The sequence below is a fragment of the Eriocheir sinensis genome, chromosome 15 (assembly GCF_024679095.1).
Source record: "Eriocheir sinensis breed Jianghai 21 chromosome 15, ASM2467909v1, whole genome shotgun sequence".
NCBI lineage: Eukaryota > Metazoa > Arthropoda > Malacostraca > Decapoda > Varunidae > Eriocheir > Eriocheir sinensis.
In genome coordinates, this window is record NC_066523.1 from 11,809,623 (window position 1) to 11,837,321 (window position 27,699).

The window sequence follows — 27,699 nt, forward strand, 5'->3', positions numbered from 1 at the left end:
GGTCTTCAGGACAGCATGTGGGTAGTTTTAAGCCACTCGGCGGTGACCGAAAAATCCGAGTGGTAGCGTGAGGATTCGAACCCGCGTCGTCCATCACGCGGCGAATGTGGGTCCAGTACGCTATCACTTCGGCCACCGCCTACCCTATATATATATATATATATATATATATATATATATATATATATATATATATATATATATATATATATATATATATATATATAAAACGATTATATGCACATTATATTAATGATTATATGCATATATGCACTAAATATATCCGCGTATTATTTTTTTCTTTGGTGAAGGTATCTAAATTCACGAGTGCCACCTGCAATATGAAAAATAAATAATTAAATGCCAAACTGACATCTCTCTCTCTCTCTCTCTCTCTCTCTCTCTCTCTCTCTCTCTCTCTCTCTTCGTTCCCTTGGGTATGAATGGGGCGGGAGTGGGCGGGCGTGTGCTGCCGTCGCTAGCCCCGCTGTGCCGGGTGAGTGTGTGGACTGTGGAGGCGCTGCTCCGAGGCTGGCATGCATGCTGGCGCACACTCAGCCACCACCGACACATTCGCTCTTTGTAAACGGGAGGGGTAGGGAAGTGAACGTTAGCGAGGCAGGGATGCGTAAAGTTATAATGTATTGAGGAGACCCAAAACTCCTACTGATAACCTTACCAATATCACTAATAACAATAAAAACACATATACACACACGCGCGAGCGCAGTTTTCCCTCTTCATCCAACATTTGGTCAATATTATAGATGATAAAATCATATACTATTAAATATAAACTACTGATTAACGCGATTGCAAATTTACATTTAATAAATACATGAAAATATATCATCCTTGACAAAGGTATCCAACAAAAAATATAAATATTAATGCAGTTATATTTTTACTTTACGAAATCTTGACGTGGGAATTAATTCTGAATGCTATCTGGCAAATATTTATTATGAATGAGTTAGTGTGTTTAAAAGGACGACGGTCTCTTGTGGCCTTGAGTACTCTCCGGAGGGGGGAGAGGCAGGAGGAGGAGAAGGGTGGGGATGATGATGATGAGGTGCCGCGGAGGAAAAGACGAGGAAAAGTAGGTTCTGGCAACACTGAAGGATTGAGACTGAAAGTTGAGGGATTCAACCAGAACGATGAGAGAGAGAGAGAGAGAGAGAGAGAGAGAGAGAGAGAGAGAGAGAGAGAGAGATGCCAGTCAGTTTTGAATTATTCGTACGTAATTTGTATCAGAAAAAGGCGCTTCTCATTACCTGTAATATTAAGGCGGTAGTGTGCCTGATGGATCGGCATTAACTGGTCATTAATTCAGATGCAATTCCTTGTCCATTCATATCCGCCGAAAATAAGTATAATTATTGTGAATATATAAAATACAAGGTACAAGGTTTCTTTTATTATACTTGCCATTTTTTAATAAGGATTTTTTTTTACTGATCTTTTTTTTTTTTTTTACAACAAAGGAGGCAGCTCAAGGGCACACACAAAAAAGAAAACAATAATAAAAAAAAAGCCCGCTACTCGCTGCTCCTAAAGTAAAACAAAAGAGAGGAATGAACATGCAAATCTATAATCACACCTTAATCTAATTAAGAAGAAAGCCTGACTTCCGTGTTGGTGCATCCTCTTTGGTTGGCCAGGCCGCGGGTGGAGCGAGTATCGAGGGTGACGCGGTGGTTTGTGGGGCCCCGGCACCGCGCCCGTCACTCTGTATCCGGGATAGTGACTGCGCCGGAGACGTGGTGGCCCTGCTGGGCGATAAGGGCCATACACATGCACTGCCTCACAGGTGTGGGAGAAAACACCTCAATTGTTCTCTTGGTAGTACCTCGCAACGCCTGTTTTTATTATTACAATTCCCCGCACCCCCCAATAGTAAATACATAGATATATGGCGCGCGGACGGAGCACATTAAAATCAACACGAATGATGTTGGTGATGATAATAATAATGAATACGACGATTATCATGATGTTCATAATAATGATGATACTACTACTACTACTACTACTACTGCTACTATATAATAATAATAATAATAATAATAATAATAATAATAATAATAATAATAACTTGATAAAACTCCCAAGAAGACTTCTCTTTCCGTCTCACGTCAGGGAACGAAAGCAGGTGAGGCGACGGCGGCGGCGGAAGTGAAAACTTCAAGGCACACGATGAGAAGCGGCGGGCATAACACAGTAACATACCTAGGCGGCGAGGATGGGCGAAGTGACACCACTTGAGAATGGAGTGGCGGGCGCCGCGAACAGCCAGCTGCGGCAGACACATCATCAGGTGTCAGCGAGGAGCCTGGCGCGCCCGTGATGACTGTCAGAAACGTGGTGTGCATTCACTGCATTGTGCTGGCTCCTGGGGGCTGTGGGGCGAGGAGGGGGGCGGGGAGGGTAGTTGCATATTGTAGTAATATGTTCTGGCCCGAGGCAGTAACTTCATACACATATGGTGCTTTGTCAGGTATGAAATAGTGATCACGGGTCAAGACAGAAAAGACTATAAGGTGGGATGTCACAGGTTTGAAACGGGAAATGTGAAGAGAGGGAAAGCTGTGTTGGTATTCAGAATGCAGCGGTGGGCACGGTCCCGTTAATCCGCTAACCGCTAATTAGCGAAGCTAACTTTTTCGTTAGCTGATTAGCGTTTTAGCTAACGTTGGAAACAGTTAGCGGACCAATTAGCTTCCGCTAAATGTACTTCCTCCTCCGCTAACTTTAAGTCCACTAAAAATATCATACAGGGTTGTTCTTGTCCGTTGTGGGCAGACACAGCACCAGAGTGAGCCACATGGCGCAATAATTCCAGGGTTTCCACTTTTGGGTAAATTACGCCTTAATTTATAGGTTCAGGCCTTAGTGTTCACGAGTAGTTATTGTTTGTCAGAAAAAAAAAAACATATACTGGCTACTAAAGGACGAAAAAAATCTCAAGGGGTCGGAACGTATAGGGTTAAAGCAGGGTAATTGGGAAACTATATATTATGGATGGTCTATGTCTAAGCTACAGCATATTGAAATTCCAGGTCACTAGGTCTGTTTTTAAGTGTTTTGAGGCAAAATACTAAGCCGAAGCTATATCCATACAAAAAAGTTAGTAGTTAGTGGTTAGCGTTAGCTTCCACTAATTTCTTTAACAGGTTAGCGGTTTAGCGTAAGCGAAGCTAACTTTTTAGTTAATGGATTACCAGTTAGCTAAGCTAACTTTTCGGTTTGCGGTGCCCACCAGTCAGAATGGATTGCGAAAGGAGTGGAGGGAAAAAAAAAGAGGTAGGTACAGGACTATGCAAAATCAGTTGAAGCGAGGGGTAGGTTCAGGAGGGATTGAGGAAAGGGTGGAAAGTAAAGCAAGAGAAAGTAAGAGGTAGAGGACAATGCAAATTTAGTCAAATGGGAGGAAGCGGGAGGGCCAGCGGGTACAATGTATGACTGTGGTGGTGCCCCTACCCTCCCCCTTTCCCTCGCCTGACTTGTTCTCGCCTTGAATCTTATAATAAAGTCTTGCTTTGGTAAAGAGCACACTGTCGATTCGTCCTTTGTATACTTTCATACACTTGCACACTGTATTTACATATCCCTGAGAGAATCTTACTCGCCGGAGAGACGGACCAAGTTTAGTGATAACCTTCCCGTCTGAAGATCCCGAGTCTTGCTGTAATACGAACACACTCCCGAGTCTTATATTATACATTAGTACAGTGTATATTTGCATAATGCTGACAATCTTGCTCATCGGAGAGCCTGAAAAGATTGGAACATAGCCTACACACTCCCGAATATTTAATTAATAAAAGTTCATCGCAGATTTCAGCTTAGCTTTTACATGTGAAGAGGACTGATCATTGTGGTTTGCAGCCTTGCATTCTGAGAGCCGCTCTTCCGTGGGGGTGAGGCAGAATAATACCTAACACGCCTTTTATACTGATACCACGAGTGATATGATAAATGAGTCTAATCTGTCAACTTTCAATAATTTAAAAAAAGTATTTTCTATTATGAATGTATATATATATATATATATATATATATATATATATATATATATATATATATATATATATATATATATATATAGCTATATACATATATATATATATATATATATATATATATATATATATATATATATATATATATATATATATATATATATATATATATATATATATATATATATATATATATATATATATATATATATATATATATATATATATATATATATATATATATATATATATATATATATATATATATATATATATATATATATATATATATATATATATATATATATATATATATATATATATATATATATATATATATATATATATATATATATATATATATATATATATATATATATATATATATATATATATATATATATATATATACACACACACACACACACACACACACACACACACACACACACACACACACTAGAAAAGTCATTTCAGAGACAAACGAGAAAAAACTGTTTATAATCGATGACATCACGAACGAGAAATAATGACGCTAAACTTGAGTATAAACAAATAAATTCAGTCTGCACCTATTTTTTTTCACCAAGAATAAAAAATAAAAAAAAGGTCTTTCCTTCAGTGCTTCAGTACAACACGATTGATTCACACACTAAAGAAAAAAAAAATGGCCGCCACTTCCTCCAGCTAAGGATACGATAGGTCTCTGTGGAACTTTGATATCGTTAGACTTATTTATGGACAGATCACCTACTCTGGACCATAGGACCTTTGTGACTTGAACATCTGTGTAAAGCTATGTAACTAAACCATGTGTCTTACGATAACTACAGGAACATGACCATTCATAACAACATGAAAAGCATTGTTGATGAGACTATAACCTTGCGCTCGAATAGCAGTTAAATTATTTTGATCTGAAGCCTTTACATCCAGGAACTCCAACACCCTGAGCAGTATGTCCTACAGTTTTCTAAAAGTAACACGGGAGATATGATAAACGAGTGTCTGGTTTACGATTATTTTTTTTTAATGAACTTTCACAGATAGGGTTATCAGAAATTTGTGTTAGCTTTATTTTACTCTCTCTCTCTCTCTCTCTCTCTCTCTCTCTCTCTCTCTCTCTCTCTCTCCTCCAAACAATCTTAAACACCCAAAAGGAACATTTGAACAGGTGATGCCACGGGAAACTGAAGGTTGCGATGCAGGAAAGACGAGAAAGTGGATACCCTGCAACACACACACACACACACACACACACACACACACACACACACACACACACACACACACACACACTGGACAAACAGGTGTATGGTCTCCTTGACAATCGCAGTGCTATCGTCGTGTATGCTGGATCTCGATAGATCAATAGATAGAAAGATGGATGGATAGATAAATAGTTAGACTGATAAATTAGTAGATAAATAAATATAGATAAATAGCTAGCTATCTAGATAGACTAAGGGTGGAAAGAGGGGAAATATGACAGTAAAAGTGAATAAAACATGAGAGAGAGAGAGAGAGAGAGAGAGAGAGAGAGAGAGAGAGAGAGAGAGAGAGAGCGAGCGCATAGGTATTGAAGCTCCACCATTGAGAGACGAATGTTCGAAGACTCTTTTTCACAACATTCGTGGGTGACCTTCAGCGTGAACTTTACCGCGTTGCGTCCCTCCTTCCCTCCGTCTTTCAGCCCAGCCTGACACACTTTTCTCCGCCTCTATTAACACCACAGGGGCCACGTCAATTAAGCTCAGGAACCTTTCCGAGCACAGACGCAGGAATAATGATAATAATAATAATAATAATGATGAGCAAGGGGAGAAGCAAAGAGTCAAACTGGGTTATATTATTAAACATTTCGTCGCCCATGCAAGCACACACATTTGACATGGCTTTCGTAGGAGTTGTGGGCCTTTCCAGAGGTAGTTGTTTGACCCTGGTGGAAGTTTGACAAGCTTCTATACCATAAACTCAAAAATACACTCACGAGAACGCATTTTACTTCCCTTTTGGCCTTTAGAAATTATTAATGTGAGAGTCGGTACTCGGTAGTGTTTAAAAAGACTACCCACCAAAACCACGCTCAACCATATACTGCTATCGCTTCTATAATACTTTCACAGCTTAGCATTCACGCTGTGCTCTACTAAACTGATGATGTTCGTGTCTCCCTACTAAAACATCTCTGACCAGGCCGATGTTAGTATTCGTTACGTAGCTTTATGGCACGCAGATCGCCTATACTGCTATTACTACTTCACATCTTCACTGGTCAACGATAACTGATACAAAGTGAGTAACTACAGAATCGTTGAGTATTTAGGAATCAAGATGAAGATAAGGAAGAAGGAGAAGAAGAAGAAGAAGAAAAAGGGGGAGAAGAAGACGGCGAAGAAGACGAAGAAAAGAAGACGAAAAAGATGTCGACGAACACAAACAAGAACAAGCAGCAGAGAGAAAACCGAGAGAAAAAAAAGTAAGCTAAGTAAACAACAGTAGAAAAGAAAGGTGTGTGTGTGTGTGTGTGTGTGTGTGTGTGTGTGTGTTGATGCGACCTGCCTTTCTTGAACAGCACCGTGGCCGACCGACTCCTGATGTAAATGCACAGGAAGAGGAGGAAGAAGCGGTCAATGAGTGTACAATATTTAGCAGCAGGGCAGCGCCACGCCACTGAAAAGCGGCAACGATCAGGGCATGGGACGGCACAGCACAACAGGTAGAGATGGAGAGGTGAGGAAGGTGAAGGGGAAAGGAAAGGAGGAAGGTAAGGAAGATGCAAGACGGGTGGGTTGGGATGGGGTATGTGAGAAAGAGAGAGAGAGAGAGAGAGAGAGAGAGAGAGAGAGAGAGAGAGAGAGAGAGAGAGAGAGCGCAGTGGGTTCCTTGGTTTTGGGGAGGGCAGATAATGTTATTGCAGCTGTTCGTGACCCACTGCGGCCACCCCAGCCGAGGCCCGTGAGAAAGGCCGCGCCCGCTCCCCCCCCTCCCCCTCCCACAACTCCCACCCATCCACACAGGAGGGGAGATCAACGTCCTGAGAGTGAGTAAAAGCTGGCTGAGATCGAGGATGTTGGTGATAGTGATTGTGGTAGTGGAGGTGGTGATGATGATGGTTGTGGTAGTGGAGGTGATGGTAATGACAGTAGTGGCGGTGGTGGTTGGTGGTGGATGGAAGGAATTATTGATGTGGTCTATTTGTTTGTATGTTGTTTGGCTTTGTTGCTGTATTTGTTGTTACTGTTATTGTTACCGTTGTTGTTCTTGTTGTTGTTGGTGGTGGTTGGTAATGGTGTTGCTAGAGTGATGTTGAATATTTTACTTTGCGATTTTTATTGATCTGTCTGTCAACTTATTTTATGTATGTATTGATTGTTTGCTTTTCGATACGCGTTTCCTGTTACGTATTGTGTGTGTGTGTATGTGTGTGTGTGTGTGTGTGTGTGTGTGTGTGTGTGTGTGTGTGTGTGTGTGTGTGTGACTGACAGGCTGGCTTGTCGATTTGCCTATTCTTATTGTGTTGGTTCTGTTGCTCTTTTTGTTATTTCTATTACTGTTGTTGTCTTTCTTTGCAAGCATTTTTTTTGGAAAATCGAGATATCGTGGCGACTTCAGCTTTAGTTATTCACGAGTTTGAATAAAACATGTCTATTTTCCATGAATCTGCCTCTCTCTCTCTCTCTCTCTCTCTCTCTCTCTCTCTCTCTCTCTCTCTCGTTACATTTATCCCCATTTACCGCTCATTACCTTCCTCTCAGAAATTATCCTCATTTTTTGGCTGTCTTTTCCTCGCGTTTCCCTTTCCTAGAATCAACCTCCTTAACTTTCCTCTCCTCCGCCTCGTCCAGTGTGTCTGCCTCTCCCTCCTTCCCCTCCTCTGCTGCCTCTACTCTCGCCCTCTTCGGGGATGGCGGGGAGTCCGAGTCTTCCTGGAACAGCTCGGCGAAAGACGTGATGGTACTGAAGACGTCGAGGCAGGCTTTGGGCAGGGGCATCGTGCCTTCCCTCACGGAGAGTATCACATGCATCCCAGCCTCGGCAGCAGCGTAGGCCTCTGACGAAGATAACAAATGGGCCGATAAGCAGGAGGACATGGCCATCAAATTCGGATAACTTCTTTCTTCTCTGTTTCATCCTTTCTACGACTTAAGTTCTTTCAAGAGGAATGTATGAAGACTTCTATTATTCTTCTCTGGCATCTATCCTATTTTGTAGAATCTGGCCTATTGAAGTCTTTATATCCTTGTGTATCCTTGCCGTTACTTTTATTTTAGTTTTCTTTTGCTCATGGCCTGTTTCTTTTACCCTAAAAAAAACTACTCAAAATCTGATAATAAGAGATAGGCGGAACCTGAAGAAGCTAACTGGTCAGAGAAAGAAAAGCGAACAGCGACTGAGAAATAGCGAAAGCAGAGACAGACAGTGTGTCATAATTATAGGCGGTGACGTAGTGGTTGTTCAAATACGGGAGCCACAAGACGTGCTGGTGATCAAACAGACGCTTGTTTGTTCACAGGGCGACGGTTCCACGAGGCAAACGTTTACATGCGTGTTAATGCAAGGTTGCGAATGACGTTTCTCCATCATACATTAATTAAGATAGAAATGAAAGGCTTACAGTATCACAATTTAATGATTTACAAGGAAAAAATATTATTGACAATGACTAAACGGTAGTGTAAGTAAATGAATGAATATTGATAATGATGGCGATGGAAACTACCACCACCACCACCACCACCACTACTACTACTACTACTATTACTACTACTACTAATAATAATACTAATAATAATAATAAATAACAATAAAACAACAGCTGCAACATATAAAAAAAAAACAATCTTTCAATGACATCTTAAGTATATGTACAAAAAAAAATATGGAATCAATAAAGAGGCCTAAACACACACACACACACACACACACACACACACGTATACACCCCCACCCTCACCCACACACGTCTTCATTCACGCTCCCCTCACTCCCTCACTCCCTGCATGACAGCTCACCTTTATCCACATCGGTGAGGAAGAGGACCTCGCCGGGGGCACAGTCGAGCTGGGAAAGGATGGACCTGTAGCTCTGGGCCTCCACCTTGGATCCCACGGCTGTGTCAAAGTGGCCGCTGAAGAACTGGACAGGTGGTGGCGGTAGTGGTGGAGGGTGAGGCGAGTGTGTGGATGGGGAGGGAAAACAAGCAGAGTAAGAATTGGACGAAGTATAGAGATTCAAATATAGAGTGACAGAAATATAGTATGAGAATTGGACAAAATTTAAAATGCGTACTGACCAGGTGGAGGAGATGGTGGTGGTGGTGGTGAAGGAGGCGAGGCAAGTGGGCGGGTGGGCGGGGTGGTTGGGTGGAGGAAATATACACAGGCAAGTGAATGGGTGGGTGGGAGGGGGAAATATCAAGGCCTTGGATATATACACAGAGCGAGAGGGTGCAAGGAGGAGGAGGAGGAGGCAGTGGTGGTGGTAATACGATCACACACTTGTCGCACTGGGCTGGCTGGTTACTCGCCGCGAAGCAAGATGGTAATACTTTCAGATTGTTGGGGTAATTTTTTTAGGGAAAGGAAAAATAAAAGAAACCTAGCATGTTTTATATAATGTATATAGTTGAAGAATTTTATGTTTTTAATGTGTGTGTGTGTGTGTGTGTGTGTGTGTGTGTGTGTGTGTGTGTGTGTGTGTGTGTGTGTGTGTGTGTTGTTTGTCTACACATGGAAAAATGAGAAGCGATGTCACCTCAGGGACATCGCTGTGTGTGTGTGTGTGTGTGTGTGTGTGTGAGAGAGAGAGAGAGAGAGAGAGAGAGAGAGAGAGAGAGAGAGAGAGAGAGAGAGAGAGAGAGAGAGAGAGAGAGAGAGAGAGAGAGAGAGAGAGAGAGAGAGAGAGAGAGTACTATACCTACATGTAGCAGGTCGCCGTGACAGGAGTGGGCGAAGAGCAGTTTCTGAGCGGCGACGCTGCCGGAGGAGTAGATGTAAATGCGCTTCCCAAGGGCGCGCCACTTCTCCAGGGCGGGGAGCACGTCGTCGTACACGCTAGGGAGGACAAAGACACATGGAAGCATGGATTAGTGGGCACCATAAGGTCTGCTGGCTTATGGCGAGGCTGCCTGCTTTAGTGATTTAATGTATTCGTCAGGCACTCCAGTGACCTGCAGAACAGATTAGAGAATACTGAAGTGACGATCAATGCTATGAATATATACCAGAGAGGAGGAGGGAGAGGAGAAGGAGGAGAAGAGGAATGACTATCATATAAAAACGACACGACAGTAAATTATACTATAAATAGCTATAATAACAATAACAATAACATTAGTCATAATAATAATAATAATAATAATAATAATAATAATAATAATAATAATGATCATAACAGCAGAAATGATGATAAAAATAGCAATGATACTACTAGATGAAAACGGCAAAGTTTAATTCTGGTGGTGACGTACAAACTATAACAATAACATTATAATACTGTTGCTGCTGCTGCTGTTACTACTACTACTACTACTACTACTACTACTACTACTACAACAACAACAACAACAACAACAACAACAGTAATACTAACAACAACAAAACAACATTCACCACACCACCAATAGCCCTACACCACCACCAACGACAATAGCAATAATAATGAGGCCAATACGCACCAATAATCATCAAAAGCGCGCGCTCAAACACACACACACACACACACACACACACACACACACACACACACAGCCCCGCCGCCACCTGCATTATCACGTGCCAGCTACACACTACAACAGTATAACACACACACATACAATGCACCACACGCTGACACAGACATTACACTTAGGGATATAAAATGACCGCCAAATTAACACAGATGCGCAACATTCAAAACAACACCAACAAAATCACCACCACCACCAACGACAACAACCACAACCACAACCAGGCCTACCAGTAATGGCACAACCACCCCTAACATCACTGCCATTATTGCCACCATCACCACCATCACCATCAACATCAACGACTTTATATCACGAACATTCCACACATTACCAGCCCCATTACCAGCAACACCACCACAGCAACCACGACCAGAGGAGGAGGAGGAGGAGGAGGAGGAGGAGGAAAATAATGATAAGAAAAAAAGGCAGAACAACAGCAGCAGCAACAACAACAACAACAAGATCAATACAGCAAAAGCAACAAGATTTATAACCACAACAAAGGAACAGACTGACGGCCATGTAGAAGTAGTAGTAGTAGTAATAGTAGTAGTAGTAACAAAAGTAGTAGTAATAGCAGTAGTAGAATCAGCAACACAACTAATAGCAACACCACCACCACCAAGAACAACCATACCACCACCACCACCACCACCATTACCCACCACCACCAACAAACAAACAACAACAGAAGTAACAACAGCACCAGCCCGCGCCGTCCGCCTGCTGCTTCGTGGGCCCACCTAATTGACCACGGCTCTTCTCCCTTACGAGTCTGGCCTTGACGAACAATAGCCCCGTCAGGAGAAGGCCAAGGCAGCCACGCACAGAGGGGAACTTTGCAGGGTACGGGGACAGGGTCAGGAGGAGGAGGAGGAGGAGGAGAGATCATGAGAAGAATATATAGGAGTGAGGAGTGAGAAGGGACCCAAGAAGTATTGTATAAAATGAGTGGGTGTGGAGGGAACTGGGGTGACACAATGGGTACATCTTGTGAGTGTGGGAGAGTAAAGGGAAATATACTACTGAAGGACAGGCTAAGGAAGTGGGGAAGAGGAGGTGGAAGAGGAGTAGGAGGAATTAAAGTGGAAGGAGGTGTGAGAGGAATCATGAAGTAGTGAATGCAGTGAATGAGGAAATGAGAGGGAAAATTCGATGGCTATATCTTGGAAGTGAGGGGAAATAGAAAGAAATATACAACAGAGAAAGCTAGGGAGTCTGAAAGAGGGAGAGGAAAAGCTACTGAGGGGAAAATCAAGTGACAAAGAGAGAAAAAAGATATAGAAAGAGGAAGCTGTAGCGAGTATATTCTGGGGTAAGATAACAACAGAAAGACACAGACTACGGCCAGGTATATAGGAATTTTTTTTTTTTTTTGGGGGGGGGGTTACAGCAAGTGAAGGGATGTGGAGGGAGGGGGGTAAGGCGAGGCAGAGGAAACAGGTCAAGTGTGTGAGGGGGAAGGAAGGAGTGGACTTCAGAAAGCAAAGGATTGAAGTGAGTGTGACTGAGTGGAGAGGAGAGGGAAGTCAGACGGTGGAGGAAAAAGAAAAAGGCTGTTAGGTGGATGAGTGGAAGAGAGGGAACTGGAGGTGAATGAGTAGGTAGATTGGAATTTGAAAAGATGGAGGAAGAGAGGGTGTGAATGAGAGAGAGAGAGAGAGAGAGAGAGAGAGAGAGAGAGAGAGAGAGAGAGAGAGAGAGAGAGAGAGAGACTGTGTGTGTGTGTGTGTGTGTGTGTGTGTGTGTGTGTGTGTGTGTGTGTGTGTGTCAGGCAGGAACAGTGGTTGGATAGGTGGGTGAATGAGTGGGTTGGTGGGTGAGTTGACTGGCTTGCACGAAGTTCTGGCATACTCAAATTACGGGTGAGGCGAAAGTCAAGCTGACCTTTCGACAAAAACACGAAACACAACATGGAGGATAAAATAACAAGAGCAACAACAAGAGACTGCAAATCTCCGCCAAGACTGAGCAGTCCACCCATACTGCAACTTTCCACGGAACTTCATGATAACAGGGCCAGACGTTTTTGCGTGAACCTGCTAACAGACAGACAAACAGACAAAGAAACCGTACCGGAAACATTACCTCCTCCAATTACGTAGGCTGAGGTAACAACAACAACAACAACAACAACAACAACAAAAGCAAGACTAAATTCGTAAAACTGCAAGGATAAAGTACAGGGAATTAGTGACAAAATACTTGATTACTACATCGCTTGATAACGAAAAGGGCAAAAAGTAAACGTAAAAAAAGGTACATTTAAAGATCAAGTGAAATAACTGAGTATTACTGAGATAACCGAAGGAATGATGAACTAAAAACATAAACAGTAGCATGGTGTGAAGCGTACACCTGGTCTTCTAATTAGTATTGCGGTGATATTGCCCTACCTGGTGACGGTCGAGAGAGAGAGAGAGAGAGAGAGAGAGAGAGAGAGAGAGAGAGAGAGAGAGAGAGAGAGAGAGAGAGAGAGAGAGAGAGAGAGAGAGAGAGAGAGAGAGAGAGAGAGAGAGAGAGAGAGAAACAGGTTAATGCAGGGGTTGCGTAAGAGACACAGACGTATTCCTCCACCACTTCCACCACCACCACCACCGTCACCACCACCACGCACCACGACCCTGATAACTACTACCCCCTTCACCACAGCCATCATCATTGCATCACCACACACGTACACACCATTACAAGCAGGAAGAAATATCAGTCCGCAGGATAAGTTGAAACTCTTAACAGAACTTCAAAAAACATGAATTAAGAGGACAAAACAGCATCTTTCTTAATTTCTTTGGGAGGCAAGGGGTTCATACATCGTTATTTAGTATTTTCTTTTCACCCAATAGCATTTTCTTTTTACAGTAAAGGAGGCAGCTCAAGGAAAACAAAAACAAAACAATACACAAAGATGCCCACTGCTGATGCTCCTGTGAATAGTGTTTAGTAAAAGAGTTCCCTTATTTAACATTATCTTTTCACTCAACAGCATTTTGTCGGCATTTTCTTACGGGAAAGGAGGCAGCTCAAGGACAAAAAGGAGGAAACAAAGATGCCCGCTGCCACCACTCATGCAAACAGTGTATCGTAAAAAGTTCCAAAACAGAGAGACCAGAATGATTTGTAGAGGAGTTACATTTACCTTTACTTATCAAACACATATTTTCACCTAACAACACCACACTTTCCCAGTAAGCCTTCCCTATCAAAACCATTCCAAGATCTGACCATTACTGAAAGAGGAATACAGGTCATTTTTCTTGACACTTCAATTTTCTTATCCTTATATTTTTTTTCATTATCCTCTACCTTCTGTAACTATTGATTCCTAAGTACTAGACACGTTCCCAACTTCCCAACAAAGCCAGAAGATAAGCGGTAACGGGAGCATCAGCAAGAAGCGCCGTGAGACAGACATGGATACGGCCTGGAGTGTCTGTCCCTTGTACGTAATGCCCACGACCTTGCCCACGTCCTCGACCTTGATCGGTGGGAGACGCTGATGCGGGCTTGAGGGGGGAGGGGAGGTGATAGGCAGATGATTAGGGCGGCGTCTGAGGGTTACGTATGAGACGAGCCACGGGGAGAGGAGGCGGCCGGCGAGCGTCCTGGCGTTCCTCGGGTGCACCGGACTGATCTAAACGGGAAGGGACGGGACGGAATGGCCACCAGCAACCTGTTTCTAGCTGGCTTCCTATGAAGGACCACTACGGCTATCTTTAACGGCCTTGATGGTGTCTATTGTTGCTGCTATCACGACAATGATACCAAAACCCAAGTACTACCACCACCACCACCACTACTTCTACTACTGCTATTTCCGCTACTACTACTACGACTACTACTGCTATCTAATCTCACGGACTATTGCCGCAGAAGAAACAGATTAAACTACTCATAATTGTGACCAATTGTTGCCTGTTGAACATTTATCTCGAGTTTTCCTAGTGTCCACCCTCACTCACACACACTATTACAATCAACAAAACTACAACTACTACTAATACTAATACTACTATTACTGCTACTACTACTGCTACGACTATTACGAATAATAATAATAATAATAATAATAATAATAATAATAATAATAATAATAATAATAATAATAATAATAGTGAGAAGGGAAAACATAATTACAGTTTCTTATCATTCAAAATAGCAACCTCCATCACGAGCAGAAATAACCCCGATATTATACACTTAATTAGAGGAACATTTTTTTCGGTATTATGCTTATGAATAAAAATATATGTTAATATCATTGTTGTTTTTTGTTGTTGGTGGTGAATTGGTGATGCTATTATTATTATTATTATTATTATTATTATTATTAGTAGTAGTAGTAGTAGTAGTAGTAGTAGTAGTATCATCCATTGCAGTAGCAGCAGCAGCAGGAGCAGATGTAGTAGTACTGATAATAATAGTAGTAGTGGTAGCAGCAGCAGCAGTAGTAGCAGTAGTAGTAGTAGTAGTAGTAGTAGTAGTAGTAGTAGTAGTAGTAGAAGTAGCAGCGGCAGTAGTAGTAGTTGTTGTAGTGGTAGTAGTGGTAGCAAAAGTAATAGTGGTAGAAGGAGTAGAATGAGGAAGAGGAGAGGGAGGAGTAATTGTTGTTGTTATTACAGTTACAGTTCAGAAGAAAAAAAAACGAAGAAAAAAACCCCGAATACTAAGATTATGGTGAATGTTGAAGCACCACTGAAACCGAACACCCACATCATGCCAACACCAGGCCTCTTCTTACTGACGGCGAGGCAAAGGAAAGGTGAATAGACGGGGAAGGGAGCTTTGGGTAGGGTACATGTGACGGTGAGGCGACGGAGAAAGATTATGGAGCAACATCTTTACCCCGTGCATGTAAATATATACTTAAAAAAAAAAAACTAGCTTGCCACATTCATCTATCTGTGTTGCAATAATAAATACCTAATCTAATTCCCCTAATAATCTGATAAAAGTAAATCTCTCTTTCTTTAATACTAAATCTGATAAGAATATTTACGTAAGCTTTTTCTCTCTCTAAAAATAAAGGCCAAATAAATAAATGAAATGAGTAAATAAATGAATAAATAAGTAAATAAAACGTCATTCCCCAGAGGTAAGGAAACGCTCTTGCTGTTCTGTATCCTCCGACGAAGGCTTTCCTGTCATGAGGATGAGGCAGGAAACACGTTCTTTTTTTATTCTCTCCTTTATCGAGCTGTCTGTCCCTGTCTATGTTCTTTTTGTTCTATCACTTATTCCCGTCTGGTCCTTTCTTCAGCTTCCTTCCGTCAAGCTTTTCTTTGTCTCACTTCCTTCGTTATTTTTCTTTCCTTCCTCCTTGTCATGCATATTTTCATTTTCAATTTATTCACCTTTTTTTTTCCCTGTCCCTGTCCCATCTTCTAGCTATCTTCACTAACTTTCTGCTTTCTTTCTTCTTTTCTTCTGTCTTTTACCGATCTTCCCTATCTCTGCTTTTTCTTCCTCTGCCCTCTACTTATCTTCACTAACTTGCTGCTTTCTTTCTTATTTTCTTCTACCTTCTGGCTATCTTCACTAACACTGCTTTCCTTCTTTTTTTTCTTCTATCCTTTACCTATTCTTCACAAAATGTCTTCTTCCACTCCCCTGTCCTGCCATCTTTGCCCTCGTCCTTGCTGTGAGCCTTTTCTTTATTCCTCGTTCTGTTCCGTGTTCAGTTCCTTCCCCTTCACCTTTTCCCAAGCCCACGCTCCTGTCCTGTCCCGGTTTCAGTTTCTTATACACACTGGTTCACCTATAAAGTCCAGTCTATTAACACCTCCGCCCGTCCCCGCCCGCGCCTCGATCCACTATAGCTTGGTGAACTGTTCTCTTGCATGCGTGTTCATCCCACACAAAGTTAAGACTGCATGGAGAACGAAAGAACGAATACACACACACACACACACACACACACACACACACACACACACACACACACACACACACACATACACACACACACTTGCTCATCGTTAATCTTTCCTCCGTTTTGGTCTTCCTGTGAGTGCATGGAAATCTAATGGGAAGGGTTGGCCAAGGTGTCTCCGTGCGTCATATGGGAAGGGTTGGCCCTGCAGCGTGTCTGTCTGTCTGCCTTCCTTGGTTAAATGGGAAGGTTGGTCTAGATGTCTGTCTCTCTGTCTGTCTTCCTGTGCGTAAATGGGAAAGGTTGGCCAAGGTGTCTGTCTGTCTGTCTGTCTGTCTTCCGTGCGTCAACGGGGAGGGTTGGCCAAGGTGTCTGTCTGTCTGCCATCCGTGCGCCATTCCGCAGACCCATTCCGCGTTCTCCCCACGTGGGCCGTATAGACAACATGTGTTTGTACGTGGATGGAAGCGACACGTGTTCGTAGGCAGGAAGTTTGCTGGCTCCGCGAAGAGGTGTGTCAGATGTCCACGTGTACCGTTCGTTCTCGTCTGGTTCAATGCCCTGCTGCTGCTTCTTAAAAATTCAGGTTTTGGCGCATATACATGATACTGATTTGGGTATATCTCGGTTATATTTATTTTTGCTGTAAGAGGAGACAGACCAAAAAGCAATGGAAAAATGTCCAAAACATGCAGGATACATTAAAAGTGGATCTCAATAGATTCATGTAAAATGTTGGATGTTAAAGAAAAAAAGGAGCATTCTACGATATGCCAACCGTCCTCAGCATTAAGAAGGCTCTGTATCGATGCCCGTTGTTATTTTATTATCTTCACCGCCTAAGAAAAAGCATGTTAAATGTTGTGAATGTCGTTAAATTTTGTTAATGAAATGGTGTGAATATTGCCAAGCAAACCGTTTTAAGCATTCTGAAGGCTCTGGATAGATATGCGTTCGTCAGTATTTCTCAGAACACGCGTCAAATATAACTTAGCAAGATACTAAAGTTATAAGGAAACATTTTCACATAGGCGAACCGTTCAGAGCATTAGAGTGTCTGTATAAACACCTTTCGTTGCTCACGCAAGGCCACGCATACTAACACCTTATTAAAAACATATTAATATTTAATCATCAGTGCTGAGGATCCGATTCGGCCTACTCGCATCTATAAACGTAATAATTTTCAAGTCGTAGAATTTTAAACGAACTATTAACTTACACTGGTTTGGTTTGATTATAGGTTTGAAGAATATTTTCAGGGTTATAATTAGAACATTCCGTTAGCATCGCCTCGTTCTGCCTTATATAGCCTTCATTCGGTAACAAATTTAAAGGGACCTATTTTGAGAGTTGAGCGTTTCCTAAAGAACAGAATGTCTCGCGTTTCCTTTATTACCTTAAGGAACACTGATTTCCGGTACGTAAACCTAGCCATCTACATCCACAACCACCCCAACACCCACAAATTTAACCACCTACAGCAACAACCATCTTCCACCACAAAATTCAACCACCTCCATCCACAACCACTCCACCACCCGCAAACCCAACCAACTACCTACAGTAACAACCTATATACCCACCACCCACAAACCCAACCACCTCCATCCACAACCACCTCGCCACCCACAAATTCAACCACCTACATCCACAACTACCCCACCACCCACAAACCCAACCACCTCCATTCACAGCCACCCCGCCAGCCACAAACCCAACCACCCATATCCACAACCACTTCACCATGTACAAACTCAACCACCCACAGCACCAACCCCCTTCCACCCCCACACACGTCAACCTTCCTATGAATGTACTCTTTTAAAACCTTTCCTTTTCACTCTCATACATCTGTACCAGACGTCATCTATTCACCGACTTAAAATAAACTAATCTCAAACTTTCATTAAAAAAAAGTCACACGGCTGCTTACGTGCTTCTTCAAGTTATATAATCTTGCAATATTACAGAGTTTATTTAGATTGCCTATATTTAGTAAGAAAATACAATGTACACTATGGAGGGTGTAATGTGTGTGGGGAGAGGGAACTATAACATGAAGAATCAGACGAGGAAAGAGAACAGGAGGAGGGGAGTGGAGGAGAGGAGGGCTAGAGGAGTAGAGGAGGTGATTATCTAAACACCTGTGCCGGGCTACAGGTGCGGAGAGTCAATGTGGAGAACCGGTGGAGGTGGAGGTGCAGAGTGTGTGGTTGGCTGACAGGACTGACGGGGAGGGGGGGGGGGTTACTTCTCGACGCTGCCTACACCTGTTGTTTGTTTGTTTGTCTGCCTGTCCGTCTGTCTTTCCGTGCATGACTCTTAGCTTGCGTGATTACTTGTGGTGTGTGTGTGTGTGTGTGTGTGTGTGTGTGTGTGTGTGTGTGTGTGTGTGTGTGTGTGTGTGTGTGTGTGAGGCTATTCCGGTCTGTCTGTCTGTCTGTCTATATGTATGTATGTATGTCCATCTCTCTACCTTATTTCTCATTAGTATGAACTCCATCCCCTCCACACACACACACACACACACACACACACACACACACACACACACACGCATTCTCTCTCTCTCTCTCTCTCACAGGGACGGATTGCACCTTTCTCCCATCGGGGCAGCCAGATTCGGAAGGCTCCTCAACGACGCAGTACGTGTCATCCGAGCAAAAAACGATTCACAGCCACGTCCCTCCACCCCGCCCGTGTAAATAGACGCCGTGCATCGCAACAAACCCGTAACCGTGATCCCGCAAGTACCACCACCTCTATTACCAAGCCTCTAGATAACTTAAAAATCCTTAGTTTCAATGCGCGTAGCCTAAGAAACAAATTTGATGAACTGAGATGTCTTGCTCTAACAGAAAATTTTGACATAATTGCTATAACCGAAACATTTATCGACACCACATATATTGATTTAAGTTCCGAATACAACATAGATGGCTACAGACTCTTCAACAAAGATCGTGTAAACCGTAGAGGCGGTGGCGTCGCCCTTTATGTCAAAAGCTATTTGCAACCCACTGACAAAACACCGGGAAACAGTAACGTTGAACATTTGTGCGTGCGAGTAAACATTGCAAAAGTCAATTTAAATATATCTGTCACCTACAGACCTCCCGGGCAATCACTCGATGACGAACTTGAAATGTACAGCGTCTTAAGGCAGTCACTTAATAACAACGACTCACTGATATTAGGAGACTTTAACCTCCCCCATATCGACTGGGCGACACTGTCAGGTACAGAAGGCGAGTCACATAGAATGATCGAATTTCTAGAAGAAAATTATCTAAGCCAAATGGTTTCTGAGCCAACTCGACAAAATAATATACTTGACCTTGTTATAACGACCCAAGATAACCTAGTCAGTAGTGTCACGGTAGGAGAACACCTCGGTTCTTGCGATCATAAATTAGTGCGCGTCGACATTAGAGCTCAATCATCAGTGACTGAAAATAAAGTAAAGGTGCCCAATTTCAAAAGAGCTAACTTCGTAGAAATCCAACAAAAACTAACAGAAATACAACTATCAGATGGCGGCAACGTAGATGAAGCCTGGCTAAGCTTTAAAAATCACTTACTCACTCAGCAGAACACATTCGTCCCCTTGTGCGAGAAGCGAATTAACACTAATAAAAGCCCACCGTGGTTTAATAGCGAAATTAAACAATCAGTCAATGAAAGAAAATTGTTTTACAGGTTAAAGAAAGAACAAAGCACGCCCGAAAACATTAGACTTTATAATGATGCCAGGCGACGAGTAAAAAGACTAGTAGGTCAGACAAAGAGTAGATATGAAGAAAATATTGCAGCCAACTGTAAAAATAATCCGAAATCTTTCTTCAGTTACATAAACAACAGAAAGGCGATCAAAAGTGGTATTGGACCTTTAACAAACAGCGACGGTGCACTAGTGACTGACAGCCAACACATTGCAAACCTCTTAAACAATTACTTTTCCTCGGTGTTTAATACTAACTGTCTTCCTCCCACTACCACCAACACCAGTACTAATGTAAATCTCGAGCATGCATTGCCTAATTTTGAAATAACAACCGATGAAGTCCCTAAAGCTCTCCATTCACTTAAAACAAATAAAAGTCCCGGACCCGACAAAGTATATCCTATACTGCTTAAAGAAACAAAGAGCGAAATACTCTCCTCCCTCACTACCGTATTCAATATGTCCTTGCGACAAGGCATCGTCCCTTCGGATTGGAAAAAGGCTAACGTGACAATGATTTTTAAGAAAGGAGACAAAAAAATACCAGGTAGCTACCGACCCATTAGTCTAACTTCAATTGTAGGTAAGCTACTCGAGAGCATAATTAGAGACAAAATTGTGAGTTACCTCGAAAGCCACTCATCAATTGGAGATTCACAACATGGCTTCCGTAACAAAAGATCCTGCCTGTCAAACCTACTGACCTTTTATAACGATCTCTTCTCAATTTATGACGTAACCAAATCAGTAGACGTAGTCTATCTTGATTTCCAGAAATCGTTTGATAAAGTCCCACATCATAAATTACTTTATAAATTAAAGCAAATAGGCATTGACGGTCAAGTAAGCCAATGGATCGCGAATTGGTTGAGCAACAGACAACAAAGAGTTGTGATTGACGGATTTAACTCAGAGTGGGGGCCGGTCACTAGTGGTGTCCCTCAGGGCTCGGTTCTTGGCCCAGTGCTCTTCATTATTTACATCAACGACGTGGATGTTGGACTCAATAATCGCATTAGTAAATTTGCAGACGACACAAAGATTGGTAACTCGGTTCTCACTGACGAAGACAGGCAAAGCCTCCAAGAGGATTTGCACAAAATTTCAGCTTGGTCGGATAAATGAGAGATGCCCTTTAACGTAGACAAGTGTCAGGTCCTTCAAGTTGGAACAAAAAATAAGAAGTTCGATTACGAAATACTCGGCGTTAAACTCACAAGCGTTCAATGCGTTAAGGACCTGGGGATTAAAATCGCGTCAAACCTCAAATTCTCACATCAATGCATCGATGCAGCAAATAAAGCGAACAGAATGTTGGGCTTCATTAAAAGAAACTTTTATTCAAGAATAAAGATGTAATACTTCCGCTCTACAATAGCTTAGTCAGACCCCACTTGGAATATGCGGTACAGTTTTGGTCTCCCCACCATGCAAAGGACATTGCTAAACTAGAAGGTGTTCAGCGTCGAGCAACAAAAATGATCCCTTCCTTGCGCAACAAATCCTACGAAGAAAGGCTTTCCACCCTTAACATGTTCTCTCTTGAGAAACGTCGCCTCCGAGGAAAACTGATCGAATGTTTTAAAATACTTAATGGTTTCACGAATGTAGACAGAACAAAATTGTTTATGATCGATGACACTTTGCGAACTAGGAACAATGGCACAAAACTCAAATGTAAACAAGTAAATTCAGATTGCACCAAATTTTTCTTCACCAACGTTGTAGTGCGAGAATGGAATAAGCTCCCACCATCAGTGGTCCAGTGTAACACGATTGACTCCTTTAAACACAAGCTCGACCGTCACTTCCTTCAACTTAATATTAACTAGAGTAGAAAAGCAACGTTTTGGAGCCATCTGATTAATGTAAAATCACTTAGGTTTAAGGACAGACCACCTAGTCTGGACCATGGGGTCTGTGTGGTCTGATTTTCTATGTAAATCTATGTAAATCTCTTTGATGATCTACGTAATGCCGCGGTGGTATTGCAACATGTAGAGTGAAGTAGAGTCTTGATAGAATGGAGAGGCCCAGCAAGACGCATACACACACACAAACCACTCCAGAGCGTTGAGAAACAAACACATGAACAGACAGATAGAGAGATACAGGAAACCACTGAGAGGAGGGAGATAAAAAGAAGGAAAAAATATATTGGGAAAGATAGTTTAAATGATATGTGTGTAATGGAAACGATAGACACGATAGTAAGGTTAGTCGACTGTAAAGTTGGTATGCCGTTAGGATGGCTAAATTAAGGTCGGTACCGTTAGTAAAGTTAGGTTATTTAAAGTCGGTACCGTTAGTAAGGCTAGATTACTTAAGGGCAGTACCGTTAGTAAGGCTAAATTTAAAGTCGGTACCGTTAGTAAGGTTATATTGAGGTTGGTACCGTTAGTAAGGCTAGATTAAGGTCGATACCGTTAGTAAGGGTAGGTAACTGAAGGTCGGTACCGTTAGTAAGGCTAGGTAACTTAAGGTCGGTACCGTTAGTAAGGCTAGGTAACTTAAGGTCGGTACCGTTAGTAAGGCTAGGTAACTTAAGGTCGGTACCGTTAGTAAAGTTAGGTAACTTAAGGTCGGTACCGTTAGGAACACAAATTGACCAACAGGAGACATAGAGAGTGAAAGACAAGAAATACAGAAGAATTAGGAAGAAAATGGGAATAATTGATCATAAATATATGTGCAAAAGAAGAAATATAAGCGAAATTATGACTAGATTATTTAAAGTATCGTTATATAAGTAAGGAACATATATAAACCAACAGGAGACAGTGAGGGTGGATGATAAGAAATACAGAAGAATAAGGAAGAAACTGGGAATAATCGATCATAAGTAGTTGTACAAAAGGAGAAATGGATTAGGGAGAAATTAAGGATAGATTGTTTAAGTTACCGTGAGTATGAAACTTATCCTAACAGACGGGAGACAACGAGTGGCAGAATATAAAACTACAGATGAACTAGGAAAAATAAATGGGTATAAACGATCATAATTATATGTGCAAAAGAAGAAACAGATTTAAATTTAAAGTAAGGCTAGATTATTTTAAGTACCGTTAGGATGGAACATATAACAGTGGCACGAGACATAAGTGAAAAAATAAATAAAGAAGAATTAGGAAGAAAATGTGTGGGAGGGACATACTTAACAGCAGGTGGAAAAAGAAAAGAATTAGGAAGAAAATGTGTGGGAAGAACATAATTGACAGCAGGTGGAAAAAAAATGAGGAAGAAAATGTGTGGGAGGAACATAATTGACAGCAGGAGACAGTGAGTAGAAGAAAATATAAGCTACAGAAGAATTAGGAAGAAAATGTGTGAGAAGGAACATAATTGACAGCAGGAGACAGTGAGTAGAAGAAAATATAAGCTACAGAAGAATTAGGAAGAAAATGTGTGGGAGGAACATAATTGACAGCAGGAGACAGTGAGTAGAAGAAAATATAAACTACAGAAGAATTAGGAAGAAAATGAAAATAATCGACCATCAGTAGCTATACATGCAAAGGAAACAATGCACACAAAATTAAAGGCAAACCATTGAAAAAAGATAAATGAGAAAAGAAAAGATAATAGGGAAGCAAAGAAATATTAAATACGTATAATTAAAGAAAAATTACTGATACACTACATGGCTGGGCATATAAAAGAAGGGAAGAGGTGTAGGAGAGCTTGTAGGATGGTATTCTCAAACACTTTCACCTCTTATATCAACTATTCCCAAAGACCAAAAAGGAAATCAGTCGGATTCAAATGTGCGTTTTTTTTTTTGGACTGACATACAGAAGAAGGGTCAAACTACTGACATACAGAAGAAGGGTCAAACTACCACCAAGAGCATGATAAAACAACCCATACATGTTTTTTGTTGGCCCAGCGTGCAGAAGAAGGGTCAAACTACCACCAAGATCATAATAAAACAACCTATACATGTTTTTCGTTGGCTCAGTGTACAGAAGAAGGGTCAAACTACCACCAAGATCATAATAAAACAACCCATACATGTTTTTATTGGCCCAGCGTGAAGAAGAAGGGTTAAACTACCACCAAGATCATAATAAAACAACCCATGCATGTTTTCTTGTTGGCCCAGCGTGAAGAAGAAGGGTTAAACTACCAACCAGGTCATAAAACTACCCACGTAAAGGCCTAAAATTCCTACGAAAGTCTTGGGTGTCGAAATGTTTAAGAATATGTCCCTTACTGTCCGTGCATCCAGGATAACAATACGTCTCATCTAAGTTAAGTGATCAGCTCAGTGATGTAAACCATAAGTAGGGGAGTGTCGGTGACGGGGGCGATGCGGGGGAGGGAAATACTGAGCTTCAGTCGTCATGGCGAAGGTGTGGGAGGTGAGCAGGTAAGCAGGTAAGAAATAGTTAAGGATTTATAATTTTTTTTTCTACCAGCAGATTGTGGCTATTAGGGGGTATTGGAGGAGGAGGAGGAGGAGGAGGAGGTGGTAGTGGAGATGAGTAAGTGAGCAGTGAAGGAGGAGAAGGAAGAGGAGGAGGAGGTGAAGGTGGTGGGAATGGAGGTGGGTTAGGCTAGAGTCGAGGAGGAGGAGGAGGAGGAGGTGGTGGATGAGTTTACAGTTTACTTCACTCCCCCCTCCCTCCACCAAGCAAGGCGCCGCAGTCCGCCTCTCCCGTCTCTTTCACCCACTTCCTCCTCCTCCTCCTCTTCCTCCGTCTTTGAACATGTATTACAGCAACCCAACTCTCATAGTCCCTTCAAGTACACACACATACTCTCTCTCTCTCTCTCTCTCTCTCTCTCTCTCTCTCTCTTACCACCACACACACACACACACACATGGAAACATAAATTCATACATTCCTCCATTCATCCACTGGCTTACTATTACCACCACCACCATCACCACCACCATCATCAGAGAGGGAGAGAGCGAGGATAACCACTAGGCATGACAAGCACGAGTTTAAAGTCTAGCCTCGGCCTGACTTGACAACACACACGCAGCGGGGGACGCGGAGCCAATCAGACCATTATGATAGCGAGAGATGTGGCCAAGGGAGCAGCGTCAGGCCAAGATAAGTCTGGCTGGTTGGTCTCCCTGATAAGATAGCGAGGACAGCACAGGTATTAAGGGGGTAGGGGGGGGAGGTAGGGGAGAGATCAAGTGGAGTCGTGGGAGAAAGAGGAGGAGGAGGAAAGTTAAGAAAAGAAAGAGATGGGAAGAAAGGATGGATATAAAGAAGGGAAAGAAAAGGTGATTAGGTAAGGCCGCGGGAGGAGGAGAAAAGGGACGAAGAGGAGGAGGAAAGTTAAGGAAAGGGAGATGGGAAGAAAGAAGATGGAAGGAGGGAGGAGGGAAAGTAAAGGAGGTCAGGAAGAGAAGGAGATTGGAAAAGATGGGTCAGGAGGAGAGAGTGGAAGAAGATATGGAGGTAGAGGAGATGATAAGAGATGGAAAAGGACGAGGAGGAGGGAAAGAAAAGGAGGTGAGGAAGAAGAAGAAATGGAGGTGGAGATTGAAGAGGAGATGGGAAGAAAAGATGAAAATAAAGGAGGAAGAGGGAAAGAAAAGGAGGTTGGGAGGAGGAGACTGGACGGAGAAGGAGGTGGAGGAGATGAGAAGATGCAGAAAAGAAAGAGGAGGAAAAGGAGGTGAAAAAGAGGAAGAGAAAAGAGTGAGGTGGAGGTCGAGGAGGAAAAGGAGAGGGGGAATAGAGGATGAGGAGGAAGAGGAGGAGAGGAGAACTAGAGGAGTAGGAGGAGGAGAAGGGAAGTTGAGAAGGGGAGTAAGAGGAGGGGGCTAACGAGTAAAATACAGTTCTTATACGGTGTATTTACCTGGCACACAAACAGGAAATGAACACGTTTATCTTAATTTTGGTTGAATTTGCGTCTAATCTCCATCGGTCATGATACTGGTGATTTTATTTTATTTATACAAGAGGAAAGCGACCCGACAAGGAGGAGGAGGAAGAGGAGGAGGGCATAAGGAAGAGAGGAAATGACGAGGGGAAGGATGTCGAGAAGGAAAAGGATGAGGAAAAGGAAGGAAGTTGGGGACGAGGAGGAGGACAAGGATGAGTGGTCGAGGGAAGGACAAGAGGACGATGGGGGAAGACAACAAGAGGAGGAGGAAGAGGAGGAAGAGTGGGAGGATGAGGAGGAGGGGAAGATAAAGAGGGAGGGGAACAGCTACGGTGAATGACGTGGGTGCTATTACTGGATAGAGATTCTAGTACGGGAGGAAAGTTCACACACACACACATCCGCCTCGCCCACAGAAAACACCGTTACGTAAATACGACGACTACGAGACGAGAACACACACACGCACACACACACACACTGGAATGCCACCGGTCAGGCCGAGGTTCGCGTCTTGCTCAGGCTGAAGTTTTTCGCTGACAGAACTTGTTACAGTCCCCACCACAGCAAGGAATACGGCGGTGTGTGTGTGTGTGTGTGTGTGTGTGTGTCCATAGATCCGGAGAGTACTGGCTGGCGATCACGAGTCCAGCACGTGATCAGGGCATGAGGGAATGGCATAAAGGTTACGTAATAGACTGTCAATTGGCTGGCAAATAGCAATTAACTACCATGAGAGAGGCGTAGGGATGGGTGGCGGTGACAAAGGGTGCGTGCGTGGCTAAGGCGGTGAAGGGGTTGGTGAGGGAGTGGGTGATGAGTGAGAGTGGATGGAGGCAGTGATGGAGGTCGCCCACCGCCTGCTGCTGTGAACAAGTCCAGAGTCCGGACATACTCGGCAGGTCTCTCTCTCTCTCTCTCTCTCTCTCTCTCTCTGACCGAGCCTGCAGTCGCCTGAACCGCCTTTCTCTTTGATGTTTCCCTTGCTCTAGGTCAAAAGAGAGAGAGAGAGAGAGAGAGAGAGAGAGAGAGAGAGAGAGAGAGAGAGAGAAAGCAAACAGAGGCCAGACAAAGCAAATAAGTTTACATGCAAGCATTCAGACGGGGAGGGAAGAAAGTGACGAAGATAACGTTGGGGAGCGTCAGTCGGACAGAAGACAGACGGTATGTAATGAAGGAGGCGAAGAGTGGCACGGGAGACAAGGGAAGGCACAGTGACGGCGTGATAGGGGTGGGGGAGGGGGCGGCGGGGAAGACATAGGGAGGACATGAGTTTGTGGGGTGGAGCGGCAGGGTAGACTCTGGGAATACGTGAGCTGGGTGGGGTGGCAGGGTAGGCATAGGGTAGGGGTAAGCTGGGCAACGTACTAAGCCTCCTATGTTTGCCGATTTCCGACCCCAAAACTGCCTCCTCGACCCCAATAACTGCCTTCATATATAGTTACCGTTAAAATGGTTAACTATTGGTGTTTTTGGGCAATAGCTATGGCTC

The 27,699-nt window shown here is 42.8% G+C and overlaps 1 protein-coding gene across 2 annotated transcripts in view; it reads right to left on the minus strand.

The window, feature by feature from the left end:
* Positions 1-445: 445 nt before the first annotated feature.
* LOC126998911 (enolase-phosphatase E1-like) overlaps positions 446-27,699 on the minus strand; it is a 51,243-nt gene continuing 23,989 nt past the window's right edge. Inside the window, exons 4-7 of one of the 2 annotated variants that reach the window (XM_050861152.1) lie at positions 9,946-10,078; positions 9,038-9,161; positions 7,770-8,076; positions 446-2,399 (exon numbers count right to left, since the gene is read on the minus strand). In XM_050861152.1, coding sequence (XP_050717109.1) covers positions 7,790-8,076; positions 9,038-9,161; positions 9,946-10,078 — 544 coding nt within the window. In that variant the 3' untranslated portion in view covers positions 446-2,399; positions 7,770-7,789. Of the gene's footprint in view, positions 2,400-7,429; positions 8,077-9,037; positions 9,162-9,945; positions 10,079-27,699 lie in introns of those variants that run through there. The other variant, XM_050861151.1, reaches the window with a different exon arrangement.